Source organism: Rhinopithecus roxellana, chromosome 10, assembly GCF_007565055.1.
Source record: "Rhinopithecus roxellana isolate Shanxi Qingling chromosome 10, ASM756505v1, whole genome shotgun sequence".
NCBI lineage: Eukaryota > Metazoa > Chordata > Mammalia > Primates > Cercopithecidae > Rhinopithecus > Rhinopithecus roxellana.
Genome location: NC_044558.1, coordinates 40,430,480 through 40,456,188, shown reverse-complemented (window position 1 = coordinate 40,456,188; position 25,709 = coordinate 40,430,480). Strand labels below are relative to the sequence as shown.

Below are 25,709 nucleotides of genomic sequence, written 5' to 3'. Positions count from 1 at the left end.
AGGACCTGAGCAGCAAGTTTCTTTCGTCCAGCCTCCTGCCCCCACGCACGTTGCCTCCACAGCAAACTCCACCTGACTCAGCCTGTTTAACTCCAATCCTGTAGCCCTCCCGGTCGCAGCAGGGTCAGGGGGCGCAAGTCTGCACCAAGACGGTTAGGAGGCCCAGGTCCTGGGACTGGACGGTTACCGCGCTCCCTGGGGCGGCGGCGTGGGCACGGCTGGGTCACGCCTCCGGCACCGCCGCGCGCCAGCCCGCCCGTGGCATGGGAACCTGCGGTTGAGTAGTCCCCGGGGACCTCCCAGCGCACACCGCTAGCCTGGGGCTTTCACCTCGATCCGCCCGGCCCGGGCGGCTCGTGTCCTCCCACACCGCCACCCCTGCCCGCTTCCCGGGGTGCGCCCGGAGCCTGGCCGCTCTCCCCGCAGGTGACCAGTCCCCGTTTAGAGTTCAAGATTCCCGCCGCTCCACTTGAACTCCACCCTCCCCTCTGATTATTATTTTTTAACTTTCCCTCCGGTTAAGCTAAATCGATCTTAATCTTTCATCTCGGACGTCCCTCTAAGGGGACTGATGGAAGATTCCGATTGCAAGTCTCCGCTGTCGCTTGTGCTATCAACCCCTCGCCCAAAGGAGACGCCCCCGTGCAGGGCGGGGCGGGGCGGGGCGGGGCGGAAGGGCCAGGGTCGGCGGCGGACGGGGCGGAGCGGAGCGGAGCCTCCTCCTGCGCGGGGGAGCCCCCGGGCTCGCCCCAGCTCAGGCACTCCTAGCCTTGGGGCAGCTGCCGGACGAGTCCGCGGAGAAGCGGCCAGCGGGCGATGGAGACAGAGAGACACCCGACGAGAGGAGGCGGGGTGGGGGAGGCGGGGAGAGTGCGGGGGCGGAGGCTGGCAGGGGGCGCTGGAAGCTGGAGCGGACCGTGCGCTCCCCGCGCCCGAGGGTGCAGGAGGCTCTGAAGCGGCGGCTGCACCGCGGGGCCCAGGCGGCGGCTGGGGGGCTGGGGGGCGCTGCCGCCGCCGGGGGCGTCGCTAGCCTCGGCCCCTTTGTTCTCGCGCGCTCCCCCTCGCCGCCCACTCCCCTGCTGTCGCGCGGCGGCGGCGGTGGCGGCGGCGGCTCCTCCCGCCCGAGGCAGTCGGGCTCGGCGCCGGGGGCGGGAGGGGGCGGGGGGAGCGCGCCAGCCGCCGAGAGTGGGGGGCGATGGCGAAGCTCCGGGTGGCTTACGAGTACACGGAAGCCGAGGACAAGAGCATCCGGCTCGGCTTGTTTCTCATCATCTCCGGCGTCGTGTCGCTGTTCATCTTCGGCTTCTGCTGGCTGAGTCCCGCGCTGCAGGATCTGCAAGCCACGGAGGCCAATTGCACGGTGCTGTCGGTGCAGCAGATCGGCGAGGTGTTCGAGTGCACCTTCACCTGTGGCGCCGACTGCAGGGGCACCTCACAGTACCCCTGCGTCCAGGTCTACGTGAACAACTCTGAGTCCAACTCTAGGGCGCTGCTGCACAGCGACGAGCACCAGCTCCTGACCAACCCCAAGGTAAGAACGCCCCGTGCACCCAGGGGCTTCCCGCGAGGGAGGTTTGGAGGCAGCGTCGGTGTTAGACTCCGCGCGGGGAGGGTTCGGCGTGTGCTCGCATTGCTGGGAGGAGACCAGGTGGCGCAGGCTGTACTCAAACCAGGAATGAGTACATCAGGTAGCCCGAGGGCACCGGTCTTTCAGGTGAGCTTACGCGCAGCGACCAGTGGTGCCCAGAGGCTTACTTTAAAACCTGTCTTGCCTGGTCTCAGATTTTGAGGCCTCGACCCAGTCCGGGTCCTGCGCCTACCGGACTGGGTTTGGAGAAGTGCAAGGAGCCAAGAAAGTTAACTTTTCCTCCATTTAAAGCCAGTGGTTAGCGAGGATCCACCTACTCCAGCACACGGTCAAGGTACGAGCTTCAGTTGGTCTCATCTAGAACTCAGATGGAATGACTTTCTTTGAAAGGTCGAGGGGACTCGAAAGTTGTGAGAGAGTTCCTTACCTTTTCGCTCTACACAGACATTTTCAACTTGGGGTTCAAAGATAAGCTTTTGTGGCTTGACAAAACGACCTGGAATCAAATGTGGAATATTGCGGGTCCATTTTGGGAAGTACAGAGGGTTCCTAGTTTTCATGAAATAGATTCTCAAAAGAGTCTACAGGGAGCCTAGTTACCCTTTGTGTTTAGGGACAGTCAGGAGTCGTCTGGAGAACAGTAAAACTTGCTGAAAATAGAAAACCGTCAGTGAAATGTACCTAATATGACTTCTCTGACAACTTCTTTTGGTCTCGAAAGCAAGCAAGAAGAAAAAGAAGAAAAAAAAAAGATAAAACCTGATTAGGACTCCCGGGATGGAGAGCAGAGAGAGGAAGTCTCAGAAAACTGTTCCCAATGGAGAAAAATAACTTATAAAAAGCAGTGTCCTTAGCCTGTGAACTAATTGAGCTTTGTAGTGTACCTGGTTCTGGTTCCCTTTTTACTTCCCTTGATCTTTTCTACTCTCCTTGTTGCTTAACTATCAAAGTAAAGGTATGTATCTTTTTAAAAGTTACTGACATTTTTCCCTTTTTTTGAGGGATCAAGCAGAAAAACAGTCCAAAAGGGAATGAATCTTTTGTTCATCGGAACAGTTTATTAACTGTAACAAGATATATTTGTATTAATCCAAAAGAAAAAAATTCTACATTAATATTGTAATAGTATTTTAAACAAGCTTACCATCACTCTGCAATAAAACTTGTGGTCTTACCTCCTGAACAGTAAATTATTGAATTTGAGACATTTTTAAAATGTCTCAAATTTTTTTTAAAAAATTTCTTTTTAAAAATATGAATGACTTCTCCCTCCCCCCCAAAAAAATGCTCCTGTCGACAAATGAATATTGATTTATCCCAAAAAGTATCAATAATATAAGCAGTAAATATAGGACTAAGAATATAGAATTTGGAGTATGATGTTGAAGATCTTGAAGAAGTGATAACGTCTCAAAGACAAATGTTGTAACTTGATCCTCTTAATGCTCAGGAATTTAAAAAGAAATCTCAGGGTTTTAGAAACATCGTTTTTTTTTTAGAATTAAATCAATAATGTCAAAGGTAAGTGCCAACCAGTACTAATGATTTAGAAATTTTATGGCAGTTCATCATTTAGAAGTTGTTATAGTTGGTGAAATACTGCTAATTATTTTAAGATAGTGGTTCAAGCACTAATAAATTTCATATTTGTATATACATATATATGCACACACACATTAATAAATGGCTAATATCTAATCAAGACATGGACACATTATAATTTATTACAAAAAGACTGCTTCACAATTTCAGGCAGTTTGAAGATCTGGCAGAAAAAGTAAGATGAAATCATTGGGACATTGATTTTTAAATTACCTAGAAGCAATCACAATCCTTTATGTAATACTAAGATTTCTCCTATCTTTCCTTTCTCTCTCTCTCCCCTGAAAATAATCATTTTTTTTTTCCACTGCCAGTTCAGATCTTGGCAACAGTTGTTTTGAAAAATTACCTGAACAAAATACATTTTATAAAGTATTCAGGAACTGACAGAACTGGAGAAGGATATATTTATGTTACACAAGTCAGGGACAACATCCTATTCATTTTAGTCAAGGTTTTCTCAGCCAAACCAATTTATATCTCTTTATCCAGATTATAAACATGTTGTAGCATTTATAGACTGTAAGTTTGTTCTTTAGCATCACCTTTCTATTTTTACCAATAAATGCTCAGTTTGGAAATTCTTGTAAGCAGTGTGATGGAAAACTTCAATGTAATGAAAATATTATGCCAGAGTCACATACATAAGCAGAGTATTTCCACAGTGTTCCTGCAATTAGACAATACCCATTGTCCATTCCTGTTGGATCTTGGCTGCCTAGATCTTTTCTTTGCCTTACTTTACCTCTTTATTGAAGGCCCACGTTTCCCCTCTGTTTCTTTGTAGAATGTCTAGATTCCCAAGTGTCTTGAATCCCAACCACCTCCAAGCTTTTCTTCATGGCCCACAACACAAGAACCCACTTAGGAAATCACTTCTTAGAAAAATAGAATAAGGACTTTTTTCCTCTCCCTTGAGTTTCTTGCATTAATTACAGTAAGAGGCAGGGGAGGGAAAGAATACATTGCAAATACAGAATTTCTTAAGCCATGAACTGCTAGAGAAAATACTGTGAGTAAATTTGATCTTTGATGAACAATTTCTTTAAAATACCTTGAGTTCCTACTGAACGTATTTATATTTTGAATCATATCCTTTTTGTCTAAAGCAGTCACTATATCCAGTCTTGTAATAGTGTATTCAAGGCAACAAATTGTCCACAGGAAGATTATCTCTATGGATTAACCATAGCAAAATCTAAATTTGGGGTCAGCTTCCTCTTGTTACTATTCCAGTCACTGCACTATCTCTTTGTGACTCACAATTGTATATGCTTGGAGCTTTGGTTCCCACCTATGGCTGTACATTAGAATCACCAGGGGAACTTTAAAAAGAAGTTCTTATGGCTGAGTCCAATCCTCCAAGATTCTGATTCGGTCTTGGGGGAGACCTGGGCATTGATGTTTTTTAAAAGTTCTGCAATGATTCTAATGTGAAGACAAGATTCAAAAACCACTGTCTTAGAAAATGTTCTCATCTGCTATGCAAGAAAAACAACCTGAGAACCTAAAAGGAGTCATTGTGATGAATATTTGTGTTTTCAGGTTAAAAGGTACTGTGGGTGCTACTGAATTTTTTTTTTTTTTTTTTTTTTGAGATGGAGTCTCACTCTCTGTCACCCAGGCTCGAGTGCAGTGGCGCGATTTCAGCTCACTGCAAGCTCTGCCTCCTGGATTCACGCCACTCTCCTGCCTCAACCTCCCAAGTAGCTGGGACTACAGGCGCCTGCCACCACGCCCGGCTAATTTTTTCTACTTTTAGTGAAATGAGTTTTCACCACGTTAGCCAGTATGGTCTTGATCTCCTGACCTCATGATCCACCCGCCTTGGCCTCCCAAAGTGCTGGGATTACAGGCTTCAGCCACCATGCCCGCCCAGTGCTCCTGAATTCAGGGAGTTGGTATAAAAAGAGGGACTCCAGGAAATTCTGAAGGATAGGAAGAGTATTATTTAAAATGATTATGTAAATAATAGTTTAAAACCAATTTGTTTACATGAAATGAACTTGATTCCAGACTCTTGCATTTGCATAATTATATACATTGGATGGCAAAAAAAAAAATTTTTTTTTTTCCCCCATCAATTCATCATTTATGTCAGGTATAACTCCCAATGCAATCCCTCCCCCCTCCCCTCTCCCCATGATAGGCCCCGATGTGTGATGTTCCCCTTCCCGAGTCCAGGTGATCTCATTGTTCAGTTCCCACCTATGAGTGAGAACATGCGGTGTTTGGTTTTCTGTTCTTGTGATAGTTTGCTAAGAATGATGGTTTCCAGCTGCATCCATGTCCCTACAAAGGACACAAACTCATCCTTTTTTATGGCTGCATAGTATTCCATGTATATAAATGCATAGTAAATGTGTATATGTGCCACATTTTCTTAATCCAATCTGTTACCGATGGACTTTTGGGTTGATTCCAAGTCTTTGCTATTGTGAATAGTGCCGCAGTAAACACGTGTGCATGTGTCTTTATAGCAGCATGATTTATAATCCTTTGGGTATATACCCAGTAGTGGGATGGCTGGGTCATATGGTACATCTAGTTCTAGATCCTTGAGGAATTGCCATACTGTTTTCCATAATGGTTGAACTAGTTTACAATCCCAACAACAGTGTAAAAGTGTTCCTATTTCTCCACATCCTCTCCAACACCTGTTGTTTCCTGACTTTTTAATGATTGCCATTCTAACTGGTGTGTGATAGTATCTCATTGTGGTTTTGATTTGCATTTCTCTGATGGCGAGTGATGATGAGCATTTTTTCATGTGTCTGTTGGCTGTATGAATGTCTTCTTTTGAGAAATGTCTGTTCATATCCTTTGCCCACTTTTTGATGGGGTTGTTTGTTTTTTTCTTGTAAATTTGTTTGAGTTCTTTGTAGATTCTGGACATTAGCCCTTTGTCAGATGAGTAAATTGCAAAAATTTTCTCCCATTCTGGAGGTTGCCTGTTCACTCTGATGGTAGTTTCTTTTGCTGTGCAGAAGCTCTTTAGTTTAATTAGATCCCATTTGTCAATTTTGGCTTTTGCTGCCGTTGCTTTTGGTGTTTTAGACATGAAGTCCTTGCCCATGCCTATGTCCTGAATGGTATTGCCTCGGTTTTTCCCCATTTCTTGTTTCTCTCAGGTTTGTCAAAGATCAGATGGCTGTAGATGTGTGGTATTATTTCTGAGGACTCTGTTCTGTTCCATTGGTCTATATCTCTGCTTTGGTACCAGTACCATGCTGTTTTGGTTACTGTAGCCTTGTAGTATAGTTTGAAGTCAGGTAGCGTGATGCCTCCAGCTTTGTTCTTTTGACTTAGGATTGTCTTGGCAATGCGGGCTCTTTTTTGGTTCCATATGAACTTTAAAGCAGTTTTTTCCAATTCTGTGAAGAAACTCATTGGTAGCTTGATGGGGATGGCATTGAATCTATAAATAACCTTGGGCAGTATGGCCATTTTCACGATATTGGTTCTTCCTATCCATGAGCATGGTATGTTCTTCCATTTGTTTGTGTCCTCTTTGATTTCACTGAGCAGTGGTTTGTAGTTCTCCTTGAAGAGGTCCTTTACATCCCTTGTAAGTTGGATTCCTAGGTATTTTATTCTCTTTGAAGCAATTGTGAATGGAAGTTCATTCATGATTTGGCTCTCTGTTTGTCTGTTACTGGTGTATAAGAATGCTTGTGATTTTTGCACATTAATTTTGTATCCTGAGACTTTGCTGAAGTTGCTTATCAGCTTAAGGAGATTTTGGGCTGAGACAATGGGGTTTTCTAAATATACAATCATGTCATCTGCAAACAGGGACAATTTGACTTCTTCTTTTCCTAACTGAATGCCCTTGATTTCTTTCTCTTGCCTGATTGCCCTAGCCAGAACTTCCAACACTATGTTGAATAGGAGTGGTGAGAGAGGGCATCCCTGTCTTGTGCCAGTTTTCAAAGGGAATTTTTCCAGTTTTTGCCCATTCAGTATGATATTAGCTGTGGGTTTGTCATAAATAGCTCTTATTATTTTGAGGTACATTCCGTCAATACCGAATTTATTGAGCGTTTTTAGCATGAAGGGCTGTTGAATTTTGTCAAAAGCCTTTTCTGCATCTATTGAGATAATCATGTGGTTCTTCTCTTTGGTTCTGTTTATATGCTGAATTACGTTTATTGATTTGCAAATGTTGAACCAGCCTTGCATCCCAGGGATGAAGCCCACTTGATCATGGTGGATAAGCTTTTTGATGTGCTGCTGATGTGCTGCTGAATCCGGTTTGCCAGTATTTTATTGAGGATTTTTGCATCGATGTTCATCCAGGATATTGGTCTAAAATTCTCTTTTTTTGTTGTGTCTCTGCTAGGCTTTGGTATCAGGATGATGCTGGCCTCATAAAATGAGTTAGGGAGGATTCCCTCTTTTTCTATTGATTGGAATAGTTTCAGAAGGAATGGTACCAGCTCCTCCTTGTACCTCTGGTAGAATTCAGCTGTGAATCCATCTGGTCGTGGACTTTTTTTGGTTGGTAGGCTATTAATTATTGCCTCAATTTCAGAGCCCGCTATTGGTCTATTCAGGGATTCAACTTCTTCCTGGTTTAGTCTTGGAAGAGTGTAAGTGTCCAGGAAATGGTCCATTTCTTCTAGATTTTCTAGTTGATTTGCATAGAGGTGTTTATAGTATTCTCTGATGGTAGTTTGTATTTCTGTGGGGTCGGTGGTGATATCCCCTTTATCATTTTTTATTGCGTCTATTTGATTCCTCTCTCTTTTCTTCTTTATTAGTCTTGCTAGCGGTCTGTCAATTTTGTTGATCTTTTCAAAAAACCAACTCCTGGATTCATTGATTTTTTTGGAGGGTTTTTTGTGTCTCTCCTTCAGTTCTGCTCTGATCTTAGTTATTTCTTGCCTTCTGCTAGCTTTTGAATGTGTTTGCTCTTGCCTCTAGTTCTTTTAATTGTGATGTTAGAGTGTCCATTTTAGATCTTTCCTGCTTTCTCTTGTGGGCATTTAGTGCTATAAATTTGCCTCTACACACTGCTTTAAATGTGTCCCAGAGATTCTGGTATGTTGTATCTTTGTTCTCATTGGTTTCAAAGAACATCTTTATTTCTGCCTTCATTTTGTTATGTACCCAGTAGTCATTCAGGAGCAGGTTGTTCAGTTTCCATGTAGTTGAGCGGTTTTGATTGAGTTTGTTAGTCCTGAGTTCTAGTTTGATTGCACTGTGGTCTGAGAGACAGTTTGTTATAATTTCTGTTCTTTTACATTTGCTGAGGAGTGCTTTACTTCCAATTATGTGGTCAATTTTGGAATAAGTGTGATGTGGTGCTGAGAAGAATGTATATTCTGTTGATTTGGGGTGGAGAGTTCTATAGATGTCTATTAGGTCCGCTTGGTGCAGAGATGAGTTCAATTCCTGGATATTCTTGTTAACTTTCTGTCTCGTTGATCTGTCTAATGTTGACAGTGGAGTGTTGAAGTCTCCCATTATTATTGTATGGGAGTCTAAGTCTCTTTGTAAGTCTCTAAGGACTTGCTTTATGAATCTGGGTGCTCCTGTATTGGGTGCATATAGATTTAGGAGAGTTAGCTCTTCCTGTTGAATTGATCCCTTTACCATTATGTAATGGCCTTCTTTGTCTCTTTTGATCTTTGATGGTTTAAAGTCTGTTTTATCAGAGACTAGGATTGCAACCCCTGCTTTTTTTTGTTCTCCATTTGCTTGGTAGATCTTCCTCCATCCCTTTATTTTGAGCCTATGTATGTCTCTGCATGTGAGATGGGTCTCCTGAATACAGCAGACTGATGGGTCTTGACTCTTTATCCAGTTTGCCAGTCTGTGTCTTTTAATTGGAGCATTTAGCCCATTTACATTTAAGGTTAATATTGTTATGTGTGACCTTGATCCAGCCATTATGATATTAACTGGTTATTTTGCTCGTTAGTTGATGCAGTTTCTTCCGAGCCTCGATGGTCTTTACATTTTGGCATGTTTTTGCAATGGCTGGTACCGGTTGTTCCTTTCCATGTTTAGGGCTTCCTTCAGGGTCTCTTGTAAGGCAGGCCTGGTGGTGACAAAATCTCTTAGCATTTGCTTATCTGTAAAGGATTTTATTTCTCCTTCACTTATGAAACTTAGTTTGGCTGGATATGAAATTCTGGGTTTAAAATTCTTTTCTTTAAGAATGTTGAATACTGGCCCCCACTTTCTTCTGGCTTGTAGAGTTTCTGCTGAGAGATCTGCTGTTAGTCTGATGGGCTTCCCTTTGTGGGTAACCCGACCTTTCTCTCTGGCTGCCCTTAAGATTTTTTCCTTCATTTCAACTTTGGTGAATCTGGCAATTATGTGTCTTGGAGTTGCTCTTCTGGAGGAGTATCTTTGTGGCGTTCTCTGTATTTCCTGAATTTGAATGTTGGCCTGCCCTACTAGGTTGGGAATTTCTCCTGGATGATATCCTGAAGAGTGTTTTCCAACTTGGTTCCATTTTCCCCCTCACTTTCAGGCACCCCAATCAGACCTAGATTTGGTCTTTTTACATAATCTCATACTTCTTGCAGGCTTTGTTCATTTCTTTTTCTTCTTTTTTCTTTTGATTTCTCTTCTCGTTTCATTTCATTCATTTGATCCTCAATCGCTGATACGCTTTCTTCCAGTTGATCGAGTCGGTTACTGAAGCTTGTGCATTTGTCACGTATTTCTCGTGTCATGGTTTTCATCTCTGTCATTTCGTTTATGACCTTCTCTGCATTAATTAGTCTAGCTGTCGATTCTTCCACTCTTTTTTCAAGATTTTTAGTTTCTTTGCGCTGGGTACGTAATTCCTCCTTTAGCTCTGAGAAGTTTGATGGACTGAAGCCTTCTTCTCTCATCTCGTCAAAGTCATTCTCTGTCCAGCTTTGATCCGTTGCTGGCGATGGGCTGTGCTCCTTTGCAGGGGGAGATGCGCTCTTATTTTTTGAATTTCCAGCTTTTCTACCCTGCTTTTTCCCCATCTTTGTGGTTTTATCTGCCTCTGGTCTTTCATGATGGTGACGTACTGATGGGGTTTTGGTATAGGTGTCCTTCCTGTTTGATAGTTTTCCTTCTAACAGTCAGGACCCTCAGCTGTAGGTCTGTTGGAGATTGCTTGAGGTCCACTCCAGACTCTGTTTGCCTGGGTATCAGCAGCAGAGGTTGCAGAAGATAGAATATTGCTGAACAGCGAGTGTACCTGTCTGATTCTTACTTTGGAAGCTTTCTCTTAGGGGTGTACTCCACCCTGTGAGGTGTGGGGTGTCAGACTGCCCCTAGTGGGGGATGTCTCCCAGTTAGGCTACTCAGGGGTCAGGGACCCACTTGAGCAGGTAGTCAGTCTGTCCCTTCTCAGATCTCAACCTCCATGTTGGGAGATCCACTGCTCTCTTCAAAGCTGTCAGACAGAGTCATTTGCGTCTGCAAAGGTTTCTGCTGCTTTTGTTGTTGTTGTTGTTAACTGCCCTGTCCCCAGAAGTGGAGTCTACAGAGACAGGCAGGTTTCCTTGAGCTGCTGTGAGCTCCACCTAGTTCCAGCTTCCCAGAGGCTTTGTTTACCTACTTAAGCCTCAGCAATGGCGGGCGCCCCTCCCCCAGCCTCACTGCTGCCTTGCGGTTAGATCGCAGACTGCTGTGTTAGCAATGAGGGAGGCTCCATGGGCGTGGGACCCTCCCGGCCAGGTGTGGGATATATTCTCCTGGTGTGCCCGTTTGCTTAAAGCACAATATTGGGGTGGGAGTTACCCGATTTTCCAGGTGTTGTGTGTCTCAGTTCCCCTGGCTAGGAAAAGGGATTCCCTTCCCCCATGCACTTCCCAGGTGAGGCGATGCCTCTCCCTGCTTCAGCTCTCGCTGGTCGGGCTGCAGCAACTGACCAGCACTGATTGTCCGGCACTCCCTAGTGAGATGACCCCAGTACCTCAGTTGAAAATGCAGAAATCACTGGTCTCTTGTGTCGCTCGCGCTGGGAGTTGGAGACTGGAGCTGTTCCTATTCGGCCATCTTGCTGCGCTTTTTAAAGATCAATTTTTAAAACTTCACTCTTGTATGTGAGACGAGAGAGTGGGTGATTAGAGAGAATATGGTTATTTCATGTATTTATTTATTTTTGAGTCTCGCTCTGTTGTCCAGGCTGGAGTGCAGTGGCACGATCTCAGCTCACTGCAACTTCCGCCTCCTGGGTTCAAGCGATTCCCCTGCGTCAGCCACCCAAGTAGCTGGGATTATGGGCATGTGCTACCACGCCCAGCTAATTTTTGTATGTTTGGTAGAGACAGGGTTTCACCATGTTGGCCAGGAGGGTCTCCAACTCCTAGCCTCAAGTGATCCCCCTGCCTCTGCCTCCCAGCGTGCTGGGATTACAGGTGTGAGCCACTGCGCCTAGTCTATATGTTTATTTTTATTTTGAGTTTTTTTTCCCCCTTCTAGTAATAAAAACCTAGAAACAAAGGATAAAAGGCTCCTTCTAAGAAACCAGTGCTCCAAAAGTGAGAGAAATGCATTAAGGAGAAGAAAAACTTAGATGGGACTGAACAAGACTACAGGCTTTATGTCTGCTGAAGCTGGATGTCCCTAACTACAGAGCATAGTGGCTCGCAGTCACTTAGGCCCTCTCCACATCCACTCATGTACCCTGTCCCAGTGCACAGTAGGTAGGCAGTGTGGCCTGCCTGGAGTTGTTTCTGAACCCCTTCCTGGAACATTCAGTTTGATACATTTTGCACTCTAGAGATGTCCATCATATAAGAACTGCATGATAAAAGACTAAGCAGAATTGTGATGACTTCTTTGTAACCTTTATTTATCTTGAAAAAGTAGCTTTTCTTGGTTGTTTTTCCTTTGGAGGTTATGTTATATAATATTTGGTATATACATAAAATTCAATCAGGAAATCCTTTTTCAGCATCTATTATAATGATCAAAGAACCGGGCAAGAAACAAGAGGGCATACAAAGATGAATTTGTTCATTTAACAAATATTCATTAAGCGCCTATCCTGTGATATGTGTGCATCCAGGTGCTGAGACTAGAATATAGATGAAAACAAAGTTCCTCCACTCATGGAACTTACATTCTGCTGGGAAGTAACAGATGAGAAATAAATGTATAATGCCATGTCATGTAATGATAGGTAGATAAAGAAAATTTGGGCAGGATAAGAGTATAGACAGTGACAAAAGTGAAGGGCTCTTCTTTTGGACAGGGTGGTCAGGGAAGGCCACTCTGATGAAGTGACCCAAAGAACATGAGGGGATGAGCAGAGACGCAAGGGACGTAAGTAATGAATCGTGGCTATCTGAAGACAAGAGTGTCCACCAGCTGAGGAAATAGTAAATGCAGAGGCCCTGTGACAAGTGTCTGTGTGAGGAACTGTAAGGGCAAAAGTGAGGTTGGACCACAGTGAGCAAGGTGGACAGTGGGAAATGAGGTTAGGGTCCTAAAGAACATGATAGGGACTTTGGATTTTATTCCAAGCATGATGGGAAGCTATGTGACATTGGGCAGGGCTGAAATATCATCAGACTTAGATTTTTTAAAAATGCAAATGATCCCTCTCGCTGCTGAGTTGAAACTAGAATTTATGTGTATGCTTACATCCACATGCACACATCCTGACTTGTGCAGTGAGAGGTGCAGAAGCAAGACTGGAAACAGGAAGTCCTGTAGGACAGGCAAAAGATGGTGGTGGCTTAGATCAGTGGGTAGCACTGGTAAAATTTACTAATGAAACGGAATGAGGGAAAGAGGAGTTGAGGATGGCTCCAAAGTTTGTGTCAAGATCTACTGGGTGAATGGAGGTGTTTTTAGTAATGGGGAAGACTAAAGGAATAGTAGGTTTGGAGGAGTGTGGATGAAAATCAAGGGTTCAGTTTTGCATATGCCTAACAGACATTAAAAATGAGGATGAATCCATGAGTCTCTGTCCTCAAGGAAATTATTACCTAGCAGAGAAGATACGAACACAAATAACTGCCAAAGGCAGAATGTCAAGTTCTACAGAGAGGTACAAACGTTGTGATATGAACATCCAGAGGGAAAAAGTTAGGGGGAAAGCTTCATGGAGAAAGAAGCATTTGCTATGAGTCGGAGGATGAACAGAGTTTCATCTTGGTGGTGAGGAAAGGGGAGGCAGAATGAACAGAACATCAAAGAAGATAAAGTGCAAGAAACAAAGCTAGGAGCTGTGTAAGTGAGTGTGGGGTGTGCTGGGGGATCTGCAGATGGGCTGCTGTGCCTGGAACACAGGGCACATAGAGTGAGGTCTTGGGGGTAAGGCGGGAGAGTAAATTGGAGCCCACAGTGTAGAAGGCCCAGACAGCCAGGATGGGTTTGCTAGATACTGGGAAACCATGGTAGGAAGAATAATGTCTCCCTTCAACGACATCAATAACATCCTAATACTCAAAAACTGTAAGTGTCTTATGTCACATAGCAAGGAGAAATTAAAGTTAAAGAGGGAGTTAAGGTTGTTAATCAGTTGATGTTAAAATAGGGAGATTATCCTGAGTTATCCAGAAAATCCCAATGGAATCACAAGGTACTTAAAAGTAGAAGACAGAGGCAGGTCAGAGTGATAGAATTTGAGAAAGACCCAATCAGCCATTGCTAGCTTTGAATACAGAAGAGGGCCACGCGCCAAAAAAAGCATGTAGACCCCTTCTCCATGCAAGTGGTAAAAGGCAAGAAAATGAATTTTCCACTAAGCATTCAGAAGGGAACATAGCCTGGCATCTTGGTTTTAGCCCAGTGAGACACATTCTAGACTCTGACCTCCAGAATTGTAAGGTAATAAATTCGTGCCATTTTAAGCCACTGAGTTTGTGTTACAGCAGCAATAGGAAACTAATACAGAAGTCAAGGATGGTTTTTGAGTAGGTGACTATTATGATGAGATATTTAAAGGCATGGTCAGAATCTCTCTTTAGAAACAATCTAATTTGGGCTGGATGTGGTGGCTGTTACCTATAATCCCAGCTACTTGGGAGGCTGAGGCCTGTACCACATAGTAAGATCCCATCTGTTAAAAAAATATAAAGGAAATTGACTGGTCGTTGTGGTACACACCTGTAGTGCCAGCTACTCTGGAGGCTGAGGAGGGAGGATTGCTTGAGCCTAGGAGTACAAGACTGCAGTAAGCTAAATTTATTTTAGGTATGTGCTTTAGGACTTTAGCTTGGGTGACAGAGCAAGACTTCATTTCTAAAACAAAAGCAATGTAATCTGCGGGATGCTAGGATCTATCTGTCTGAGATTACTTACCATAATCTATCTATAACCCCCATTTGTGGATGTCATTTATGAAGATCTCAGTTATATTTGCAAGGTCCCCAAAACTTATGCATAAAAAAGAATCAGAAACTTTAAATCAAAAGAGATTTGTGACATTACAATACGTATTAGTTACAATTTGCTTACAAAATACAATTATTTGATCACAAACTTGCCCGATTATACAGCTTTTTGTGAGTTGACATATTTTGTTTATTTAAAATGTTTTGGGCACTTATTTATGAATGAAGATGTCAAGTTTTATTTCCTTTGGGTTTAAATTTTTTTTGAGTCCTTAGCAGAATTTCATATTCAGTTTAGTTCCTAGATCAGCAGTACATTTATATTACAATTACCATAATTACTCACAGTAAAATACTGAACAGAATAGTTTTTAACATTGCATATGTTTCCAACCATTCTTCATGCTGTGCATTAGGTATTCTCTACAACACATAATTAATGTGTGAAAATTTGTACTTATGAGTTGTAATATCCTCTTCTATTCTTTTAAAATAACCAATATAATAATTGCAAATCATTGTGTTTATTAAGTTATTTAATTCTGTGGCCATTTTTGTAAATAAACTAAGATACATTTATTTTAAGTATGTGCTTTCTTGAGTAGTGTAATCCAACAGATTAGGATACTAGATGGTCTCTTTATACTGAAGCACATGTGAAAAAATATCTAGACTTGCTTCATCTTCATGTAATTGATGTAGTTGATCAAATGGACTTTGAAACCTCATCTAATGTCTGGTTTACTAGTTTTAATCTAACTGTATTGCAGTAGCATATATTGATACTATATTTCACTGGAGAAAACTAAATCCTAGAAAGTAGAAATTTAATCCATCTTGTTTTTTGTAATAAATATATTTGTGATTGTCTTTATCCAAACAGTTTTATTTTAAAGTAGACCTAAAGAAGGGAAAACCAGACAATAATGCTCTTTAATGAGTTCTGAATTTGTAATTCTTATTTTAATTACCTTTTGTTTTCTCTGTTTCAAGGATAAAAATGGCTACAAAATTCGTCACTACTTCTCCCAAACCCACTTCTATTCTGGAGTTTTTTGTTTCTGTTAATTGTATCATCATTCTGTTGTATTAATATTTTTTATAAATTTCCCTGCCACTGTCTTGTTCAATGCTATCCTTTGCTTTGATTACCATATCTGTTCATTGAGTTTATGGCTAGTCTATTTCTTCCTCCAAACCAGTAGTTTTCAAAATGTGGTCAATGAACTGGCAGCATCAGAATTATATGTGAACTTGTTAGAGATGCACATTCTGGCTGAGCGTAGTGGCTCACACCTGTAATACCAATACTCTGGGAGGCTGAGGCAGGAGGATTGCTTGAGGCCAGGAGTTCAAGACCAGCCTGGGCAACATAGCCAAGGCCACATCTCTACAAAAATTTTTTTAAAAAAATTAGCCAGACATGATGACACACACCTGTAGTCCTAGCTACTCAGGAGGCTAAGGCTCCTTGCTTGAGCCCAGGAGGTTAAGGCTGCAGTAAGTTATGATCATACCACTGTAATCCAGCCTAGGGAACAGAGCAAGACCCCCATCTCTAAAAAGAAAGGAAATGCACATTCTCAGGTCCCATCCTCCACCCAATGAATCAAAAGCTCCACCTGAGTTTCAGATTTAGTAGTTCTGTGTTGGGGTTCAACAATGTACATATTAGCTCTCACTCCTTATTCCTCCAACTTGGTCATGGTATGTAATTCTTTTTAGAGATTCCTGGATTTTGTTTGCTGATATTTTATTGAGGAGTTTTGCGTTTATATTTATACAGGATATTTGTCCGTCCTTTTCTTGTGATGTCTTTATCTGATTTTGGTATCATAGTAATAGAATGAGTTGGGACGTGTTCCCCTTCTGTTTTGTTGGAAGAGTTTGTGATTATACACCATGATCAAGTGGAATTTATTCCAGGAATGCAAGTTTGGTTCAACTGCTAAAACCAATCAGTGTAATAGATTACTAGCATAAAGGACAAGAAAAGCATAATTATCTCAGTATACGGAGAAAAAAAATTGACAAAATTCAACAATCCTTTCATGATAAAAAAAAAAAATAGGAATAGAAAGAGACTTCCTCAACCTGAAAAAGGACACCTGTGAAAAACCCCACAGCTAATATACTTAATGATAAAATATTGAAAGCTTTACCCCGAAGATCAAGAAGAAGACAAGGATGTCCACACTTACCACTCTTGTTCAACATTGTAGTGGCAGTTCTAGCCAGGGGCAGTTAAGCAAGAAAAAGAAATAAAAAGCAACCAGATTGAAAAGGAAAAAATAAAATTATTTTCAGAAATCACATGATCTTATATATAGTAACTCCTAAAGAACCTCCCCTAAAATTTATTAGAGCTAATAAATGAATTCAGCAAAGTTGCAGGATACAGTATCAATATACAAAAAATAATTATATTTTTATACACTAGGAATGAACAATCCAAAAATGAAATTAAGAACACAATTCTGGCTAGGCATGATGACTCACACCTGTAATCCCAGCACTTGGGAGGCCAAAGCAGGAGGACTGCTTAGCCCAGAAGTTCAAGAACAACCTAGGCAACATGGTGAAACCCCATCTTTACAAAAATTTTAAAAACAAACAAAAAATAGCCAGATGTCATGGCTCGTGCCTGTAGTCTCAGCAACTTGGGAGGCTGAAGTTGCAGGATCACTTGATCCTGGGAGATGAAGGCTGCAGTGAGTTGTGATCATGCCACTGCACTCCAGCCTGGGCAACAGAGGGAGACCTTGTCTCAAAAAAAAAGAAAAGAAAAAAAAAAAAGAATGTAATTCCATTTATAATAACATAAAAATAAAATGCCTTGGAATACATTTTATAAATTTAACAAAAGTACAAGACTTATAACCTGAAGACTACAAAGCACTACTGAGAGAAATTGCAGAAGAGTTAGATAAATGGAAAGACTTCCTTTGTTAATGGATAGGAAGACCTAATATTGTTAAGATGGCAGTATTCCTCAGGTTGACCTACAGATTCATTACAGTCTCTAGCAAAACCCCAGCTGGATTGGTTCTTTTTTCTTTTGGCATGAATTGACAAGCTGATTCTAAAATTCACATGGAAATGCAAGAGAACCATAATGAACAAAAACATCTTGAAAAAAAGAACAAAATAGAAAGATTCATATTTCCTGAGATACATTGGAGATATTTTAGATTTGGTACCACTTCAACAGAGCCAATATTGCAATAAAGGAGTCACACCAATTTTTTAGTTTCCCAGAACATATAAAAATTACATTTATAGGCTGGGCGTGGTGGCTCACGCCTGTAATCCCAGCACTTTGGGAGGCCGAGGCAGGCGGATCATGAGGTCAGGAGCTCGAGACCATCCTGGCTAACACGGTGAAACCCCGTCTCTACTAAAAATACAAAAAATTAGCTGGGCATGATGGCGGGCGTCTGTAGTCCCAGCTACTCGGGAGGCTGAGGCAGGAGAATGGCGAGAACCCGGGAGGCGGAGCTTGTAGTGAGCTGAGATTGCGCCACTGCACTCCAGCTGGGGCGACAGAGCGAAACTCCATCTCAAAAAAAAAAAAAATTACATGTATATTATAGTAATATGCAGTACCATTATGTCTTAAAAAATACTTTACTGAAAAATGCTAATGATGATCTGAGCCTCTAGAAAGTCATAATCATTTTGCTGGTGGAGGGTAATGCCTTGATGTTGATGGCTGTTGACTAATCAGGGTGGTGGTTGCTGAAGGTTGAGGTGGCTGTGGAAATTACTTAAATTAAGACAATGAAGTTTCCTGCATCAATTGACTGTTCCGCAAAATGTTTCTCTATTGCATGTGATGCTATTTAATAGCATTTTACTTAAAGCAGAACTCCTTTCAAAATTGGAGTCAATCCTCTCAAATCCCTCCACTGCTTTATGAACTCAGTTAGGTAATATCTGGGTTAGTTGTTGTCATTTGTCATTTCAACAATGTTCACAGCATCTTCACCAGAAGTGGAGTCCGTCTCAAGAAACCACTTTCTTTGCTCATCCAAATAAGAATTTGCAAATCCTCACCTGTTCAGATTTTATCATGAGATTGCAGCAATTCAAGCTATACTTCTAATTCTAGTAGAATCTCTTCAAGCTCTACCTATTACTATTATTATTATTATTATTTTTTGAGATGGAGTCTCGCCCTGTTGCCCAGACTGGAGTGCAGTGGTGTAATCTCAGCTCACTGCAGCCTCCACCTCCCAAGTTCAAGTGATTCTCCTGTGTCAGCCTCCCAAGTAGCTGAGATTACAGGCATGTGCCGCCACACCCAGCTAATTTTTTTTTTTTTTTTTTTTTGTATTGTTAGTAGAGACAGGGTTTCATCATGTTGGTCAGGCTGGTCTCAAACTCCTGACCTCAAATGATCTGCCCGCCTTGGCCTCCCAAAGTGCTAGGATTACAAGCATGAGCCACCGCGCCCGGCCTTCAAGCTCTACTTCTAATTCTAGTTCTTTCCTGTTTCTACCACATCTGTAGTTACTTTCACCATTGATGTCTTGAACACCAAAAGTCATCCATGAGGGTTGCAATCAACTTCTTCCCAACTCTTATAACGTTGATATTTTAACCTCCTTTCATGATTTACTAATGTTCATAATGGCATCAAATTGTTGAATCCTTTCCAGAAAGTTTTTCCTTTACTTTCCCCAGATCCATCAGAGGAATTAGTATAGCTACAGCTTTATGAAGTGTATTTTTTATTTTTTATTTTTTATTTGTTTTTTGAGATAGAGTCTCTCTCTGCCACCCAGGCTTGAGTGCAATGGTGCAATCTTGGTTCACTGCACCCTCCGCCTCCTGGGTTCAAGTGATTCTCCTGCCTCAGCCTCCTGAGTAACTGGGACTACAGGTGCATGCCACCATGCCCAGCTAATTTTTGTATTTTTAGTAGAGATGAAGCTTCACCATGTTGGCCAGGCTGGTCTTGAACTCCTGACCTCAAGTGATTCACCTATCTCAGCCTCCCAAAGTGCTGGGATTACAAGCGTGATCCACCACACCCAGCCCAAAGTGTATTTTTTAAATAATAAGATGTGAAAGTTGAATTTACTTCCTGATCCATGGACTGCAGAATGGGTGTCATGTTAGCAGGCTTGAAAACAACATTAATCTCCTCATTCATCTCCATCAGAGCTCTTGGGTGATGAGGTCCACTATCAATTAGCAGTAATATTTTGAAAGGAATCTTTTTTTCTGAACAGTAGGTCTCAACAATGGGCTTTAAATATTCAGTAAACCATGCTGTAAACTGATGTGCTGTTATCCAGGCTTTCTTGTCCCATTTCTAAAGCACAGGCAGAGTAGACTTAGCATAATTTTTAAGGGCTGTAGGATTTTTGGAATGGTAAATGAGCATTGGCTTCAACTTAAAGTCACCAGCAACGCTAGCCCCTGACAAGAGTCAGCCTGTTCTTTGAAGCTTTGAAGCTTGGACTTTCTAGCTATGAAAGTCCTAGGTCTTGGCCGGGCGCGGTGGCTCAAGCCTGTAATCCCAGCACTTTGGGAGGCCGAGACGGGCGGATCACGAGGTCAGGAGATCGGGACCATCCTGGCTAACACGGTGAAACCCCGTCTCTACTAAAAATACAAAAACTAGCCCGGCAAGGTGGCGGGCGCCTGTAGTCCCAGCTACTAGGGAGGCTGAGGCAGGAGAATGGCGTAAACCCGGGAGGCGGAGCTTGCAGTGAGCTGAGATCTGGCCACTGCACTCCAGTCCGGGCGACAGAGCGAGACTCCACCTCAAAAAAAAAAAAAAAAAAAAGAAAGTCCTAGGTCTTCTTCCAATAGAGGGCTGTTTCATCCATGTTGAAAATCTGTTGTTTAGTGTAGCCACCTTTATAAATTATCTTAGCTAGATCTTCTAGATAACTTGCAGCTTCTACTTGAGCACTTGCTGCTTCACTTTGCACTTTTTTTTCTTTTTGAGACAAGGTCTGACTGTCGCCCAGGCTGGGGTGCAGTGGTGTGATTTCTGCTCACTACAACTTCCACCCCAAGCTCAAGCCATCCTCCCACCTCAGCCTTCCAAGTAGCTAGGACCACAGGTGCACTCTACCACACCCGGCTAATGTTTGTATTTTTTGTAGAGGTGGGGTTTGGCCATGTTGCCCAGGCTGGTCTTGAATTCGCTCAAGTGATCCGCCCTCCTCTCCCTTCAAAGTGCTGGGATTACAGGCATGAGCCACCATGCCTGTCCCGTTTTGCACTTTTATGTTATGAAGATGGCTTCTTTTCTTAAACTTCATGAACCAACCTCTGTTAGCTTCATACTTTCCTCCTGTAGCTTCCTCGCTTTTGTCAGCCTTTGTAAAATTAAAGAGAGTCAGAGCATTGCTCTGGATTAGGCTTTGGCTTAAAGAAATGTTGTGGCTGGTTTGATCCTCTATCCAGACCACTAAACCTTTCTCCATATCAGCAATAAGGCTGTTTCACTTTCTTATCATTCGTGTATTCACTAGAGTAGCACTTTGAATTTTTTTGCAGAAACTTTTCCTCTGCATTCACAACTTGACTGTTCGGCAGAAGAGGCCTACCTTTCAGCCTGTCTCAGCTTTTGAGGTGCCTTCCTCACTAAGCTTAGTCATTTCTGGTTTTTAATTTAGAGTGAGAGATGACGACTCGTCCTTTCACTCGAACACTTAGAGGCCATTGTAGAGGTATTAATTGGCCTAATTTTAATATTGTTTTGTTTCAGGAATAGAGAGGCCCCAGGAGAGGTAGAGAGACAAAGGAACAGCTGGTTGGTGGAGCACTTAGAAACATGTGAATTATATTTCAATAAATCTCTTGCCCAAAACTAATAATGAATGATTGCTTTGCAAATTTTGGCGTTTCAAATAACTTGTAAAGCAATGTATTATTCAGTAAGTGATGTTAAAACTGTCTATTATTTTTTGGAAATAGATTTTAAAAACTAATTTTCTAAATTTAAAAACTTATTTGGAAAATATTAGGAATCATCAAAATGTTATTTGGAAAATAGTTAAAAATATACATTTAATTAAAATTAAAATTTTAGTTTTGATGGAATAAAATTTTAAAGGTACAGAAATAAATTATGAAAGTACTAAATAAAATTTGGGTAAATATATATTTTATACATTAATATTATATATGTGGGGTGGGCAAAGCTCTTCTAAACATAGTAGCAAGGACAGAAATCATAAAGGAATACACTGATTGATGACATAATAAGGGAAAACTTACACATTTTTTTGAACATTAAAATTGAACAAAAAATGACAAATTTGGACAAATGTTTGCAACATGGTAGGGAAATGATTCAAAAGTCAACATATGAAGTACTTTTAGCAATAAAAGACCATCTCTTCAGTAAAATACTAGGCATGAACATGTGTAGGCAGTTCAGTGAAGAATTACAAATAACAACATGAAAAATATGTGCTATCTCACTAAAAATCAAAAGAAATACAGTCGTTCATTGTTTAAGGTGATTTTGTGCTGCGAACATCATAGAGTGTAGTTACACAAACCTAGATAGCATAGCCTACTACACACCCAGGCTATATGATATAGCCTGTTGCTCCTAGGCTACAAACCTGTACATACGAGTGAACTGAATACTGTAGGCAATTGTAACACAGTGGTAAGTATTTGTGTATCTAAACAGAAAAGGTAGAGTAAAAATACAATATTATAATCTCATGAGACCACTGTCATATATGCAGGTCGTCATTGACTGAAATGACGTTCATTATTCAGCACAGGACTGTACTAATCAGATCATAACTATGTAAGGTGATGGACATGCTAATTAGATTGTGGCAGTTGTTTCACAATGTACACATACATCAAAACATCACTTTAAATATGCACAATTTTTATTTTCAAGTATACTTCAATAAAGCTAAGGGGAAAAAATAAATACTAATTAATGCAATGTTGAGATACCTTTTCTGCCTATCAAGTTGGTACATATTAAATTGGTAGAAATATGGGGATGTGGGCAGTCTCGTGCACTGCTGGTGGCAACATATTGCAGGAGCAATTGCATGTCAACTTGGAGATGCGTATCAAAATCCTGAAAAATACATGTGTTAGGTTCTTAGGGCTGCCATAACAAAGTACTACAAACTGGGTGGCTTAACCCAACAAAGATTTATTTGTCCACAGTTCTGAAGTCTGTAAGTCCAAAATCAAACAGGTCCATGCTCCCCTGAAAGCTCTGGAAAAACAAACAGCCTTCCTTGCCTTTTCCTAGCGATGGTTGTTGCCTGCAATCCTTGGCATTCCTTGGCCTGCAGTCGCATCACTCCAGTTGCTGCCTCTGTCTTTACATGGCCTTCTTCCCTCTGTATGTGTCTCAGTATCCCTCTCTTCTTTCTCTTATAAAAACACCAGTACAGCCAGGTGGGGTGGCTCACACCTGTAATCCCAGCACTTTGGGAGGCCAAATTGGGTGGATTACTTGAGGCCAGGAGTTTGAGACCAACCTGGCCAACATGGTGATGAAACCCTGTCTCTCCTACAAACATAAAAATTAGCTAGGCTTGGTGGTGCACGCCTATAACCCCAGCTGCTCAGGAGGCTGAGGCAGGAGAATCACTTGAACCCAGGGGGCAGAGGTTGCAGTGAGCCAAGATCGTGCCACTGCACTCCAGCCTTGAGTGACAAAACAACATCTCAAAACAAACAAACAAAAGACACCAGTCATTGAATTTAGGGCCTACTCTAATCCATTGTGACTTCATCTTAACTAATTCCATCTGCAAGGCCCTATTGTGTTAATATAAATTTAAAATTTTTATATGAGAAAAAACTATATACAAAGATCAAAGATAAATGACAAAATGGAAAAGTACACACCATTAATACTTTTTTTGACCGCCCGTAGCTTCTAAATTTCTCCAATAAAGAAGGCATATTTTTATGAGCGAAAACTGAGAACTGTTACTTTAAAATAAATGCTCTGTGAAACACAAGAGACTAAATATTACAACGGAGGGGATCGATGTATTGAAGATGAAACTACCTTCTTACAAAACCATGCTGTTTTACTTAAATACTCATCTCTCCCATCCCAACTTAAGTCACCACGATAATGAATGACCGAAAAGGCCTCTCACAGTCCCCGTTGGGGAAACATCTCAGGATTCACTAAGAGTCTAGGACAGAACTGGGCACATAGACATTTGAGAAGCTACTTGGTATAATGGAAAAGGCCAGTCTAAGTGTAGTGGCTAATGCCTGTAGTCCCAACACTTTTTAAGAAGCCAAGATGAAAAGAAAATTTGAGAAGAAGAGTTTGAGACCAGCCTAGACAACATAGTGAAACTCTGTCTCTGAAACAATTTTTTTAAATTAGCCAGGTGTGGTGGTACACACCTGTAGTTCTAACAAGACGGTAGGATCGCTTGAGCCCAGGAGTTTAAGGTTACAGTGAGCTATGACTATGCCACTGTACTCCAGCCTGAGCAACACAGTGAGACCCTGTCTCAAAAAAAAAAAAAAAAGAAGAAAAAGAAGAAAGAAAAGGCCCATGTGCCTGAATCCAGATGCTTCTTATTTAAAGGTGAACATCTATAGGTCAGTCACTTAACCTCTTGATCAAGAAACCTTCACAAGCTGAGGACTATAGTTGATACATATAATGTTCTAAGCAAATATTATTGATAAATACTTCTGGAATAAATACATCTTGGTATTTGTATTTGTAATTACTGAGGTGTCAAGCGGGGAGAATTTCACAGATGAGGACAGAGTTTAGGGACTTTGTCACAAACTTTAGAATTGTTAGTTCAACAAATGTTTATTGAGTATCTGCCATGTTACAGGCACGACCCTAACTGCTGTGAATGCAGTCTGATTCACAAAACCCCTGCTGCGTTGGAGCTTTCTTTTTGGCACAGTCTCTGGAGGACATCACACAGTGTTGTGGTGAGGTGCATTTACTCTTAGATTTGAGATAGCATCCACTTCCTCAATCTGCTGAGCTTTCTTTCATCTAGCTTTATCTCCCATGTCCCTGTGATGTACTGAATATTTTCTTCTGGTTAATATCAAACACCTTTCCCTTCAGTGTTTTTAATGAATATTTATTTGATTTTGCATAAGAGTTGGATAGAAAATTAATAGCACAAATTTATAGCCTTGAAATTTTTCAGGGCTTCAAAATTCCCATTGAAAATATGCTGAGCATCTTCAATGAGTGCAGAATTGTCTTTATTTTTGGAAAGATAAATTCAGTAATGAATTCTCAGCAAGTTTAATTGCCAAAGAAATGTTCTTCAAAAATCCAAAATTAGAAACAAAAATGAGGAAACAACCACAAATACAGGAAAAGTTAAATGAACTTCAAGTGAATACTTTGATCAGTTCTATGCCGATAAATTTGAACTCATAGGATGAGATAATGATTCTCTAGAATAATATAAACTTCCCAAATAAAACATTCTATAGAGATCTCTAAAAAATAGACCAATTACCTTAGAGGAAATGGAGAAAACTGTCAACGAACTACAACCGTAAATGTTTCCAGGTCAACTCTGTGAAAACAGATAACTTCAATCCTACTTTAAACTATGCCAGAGAAACAGAAATAAGGAGAACTTCCAAATGCTTTTCATAATTTTATGAGTACATTGAAACAAAAACCTATAGTAACATATATATACAGATGAAAATTATAGGACAGCTTCTGTTAAGAATATTTACTTAAAATCCAAAATGAAATTATTAATCTCAGTGATGGAGGTATCAGAGGTTTCTAAATTTTATTTTTGCTTATCTCTCTTTTCTAAAAACCTTTTTCAGACAGTCACATACCTCATTTTGTAAGTCTGAGGCAATGTGATAGTGGAGATCTTGTTTCAGAGATTACAATATATGTTTTTATAGATAATGGGTCTGTCTTCAAAGTGGGTCTAATTATATACATTTTCACAGATTGATTTCATAAAAATTAAATTTTTTATGTAGTAAATGTATCACAAATAAAGACAGGAAAGACTTTATTGGGATTGTGAGACAGTTTTTTTGTTTGTTTGTTTTTACTATATAAAGACTCTTAAACAACAATGAGAAAATGACCAAGATAGGCAAAGATCATGGATGGTCAGTTTGCAGAAAAGAAACATTCACTTAAAAATGTAATATTTCACCATCAGAAAACTTGAATTCTTGCCTTTTTGTCTGTTTCTGTTTTGTTTTTGTGTTTTTGTTTTGTTTTATTTTGTTTT

General features: G+C 41.2%; 1 protein-coding gene across 1 annotated transcript in view; it reads left to right on the top strand.

Moving 5' to 3' along the window:
- The first annotated feature begins 673 nt into the window (after positions 1-673).
- KCNMB4 (potassium calcium-activated channel subfamily M regulatory beta subunit 4) overlaps positions 674-25,709 on the top strand; it is a 70,488-nt gene continuing 45,452 nt past the window's right edge. The window contains exon 1 of the mRNA XM_010358717.2: positions 674-1,531. Within this exon, the coding sequence (XP_010357019.1) occupies positions 1,196-1,531 (336 nt within the window). The 5' untranslated portion in view covers positions 674-1,195. The remainder of the gene's footprint in view (positions 1,532-25,709) is intronic.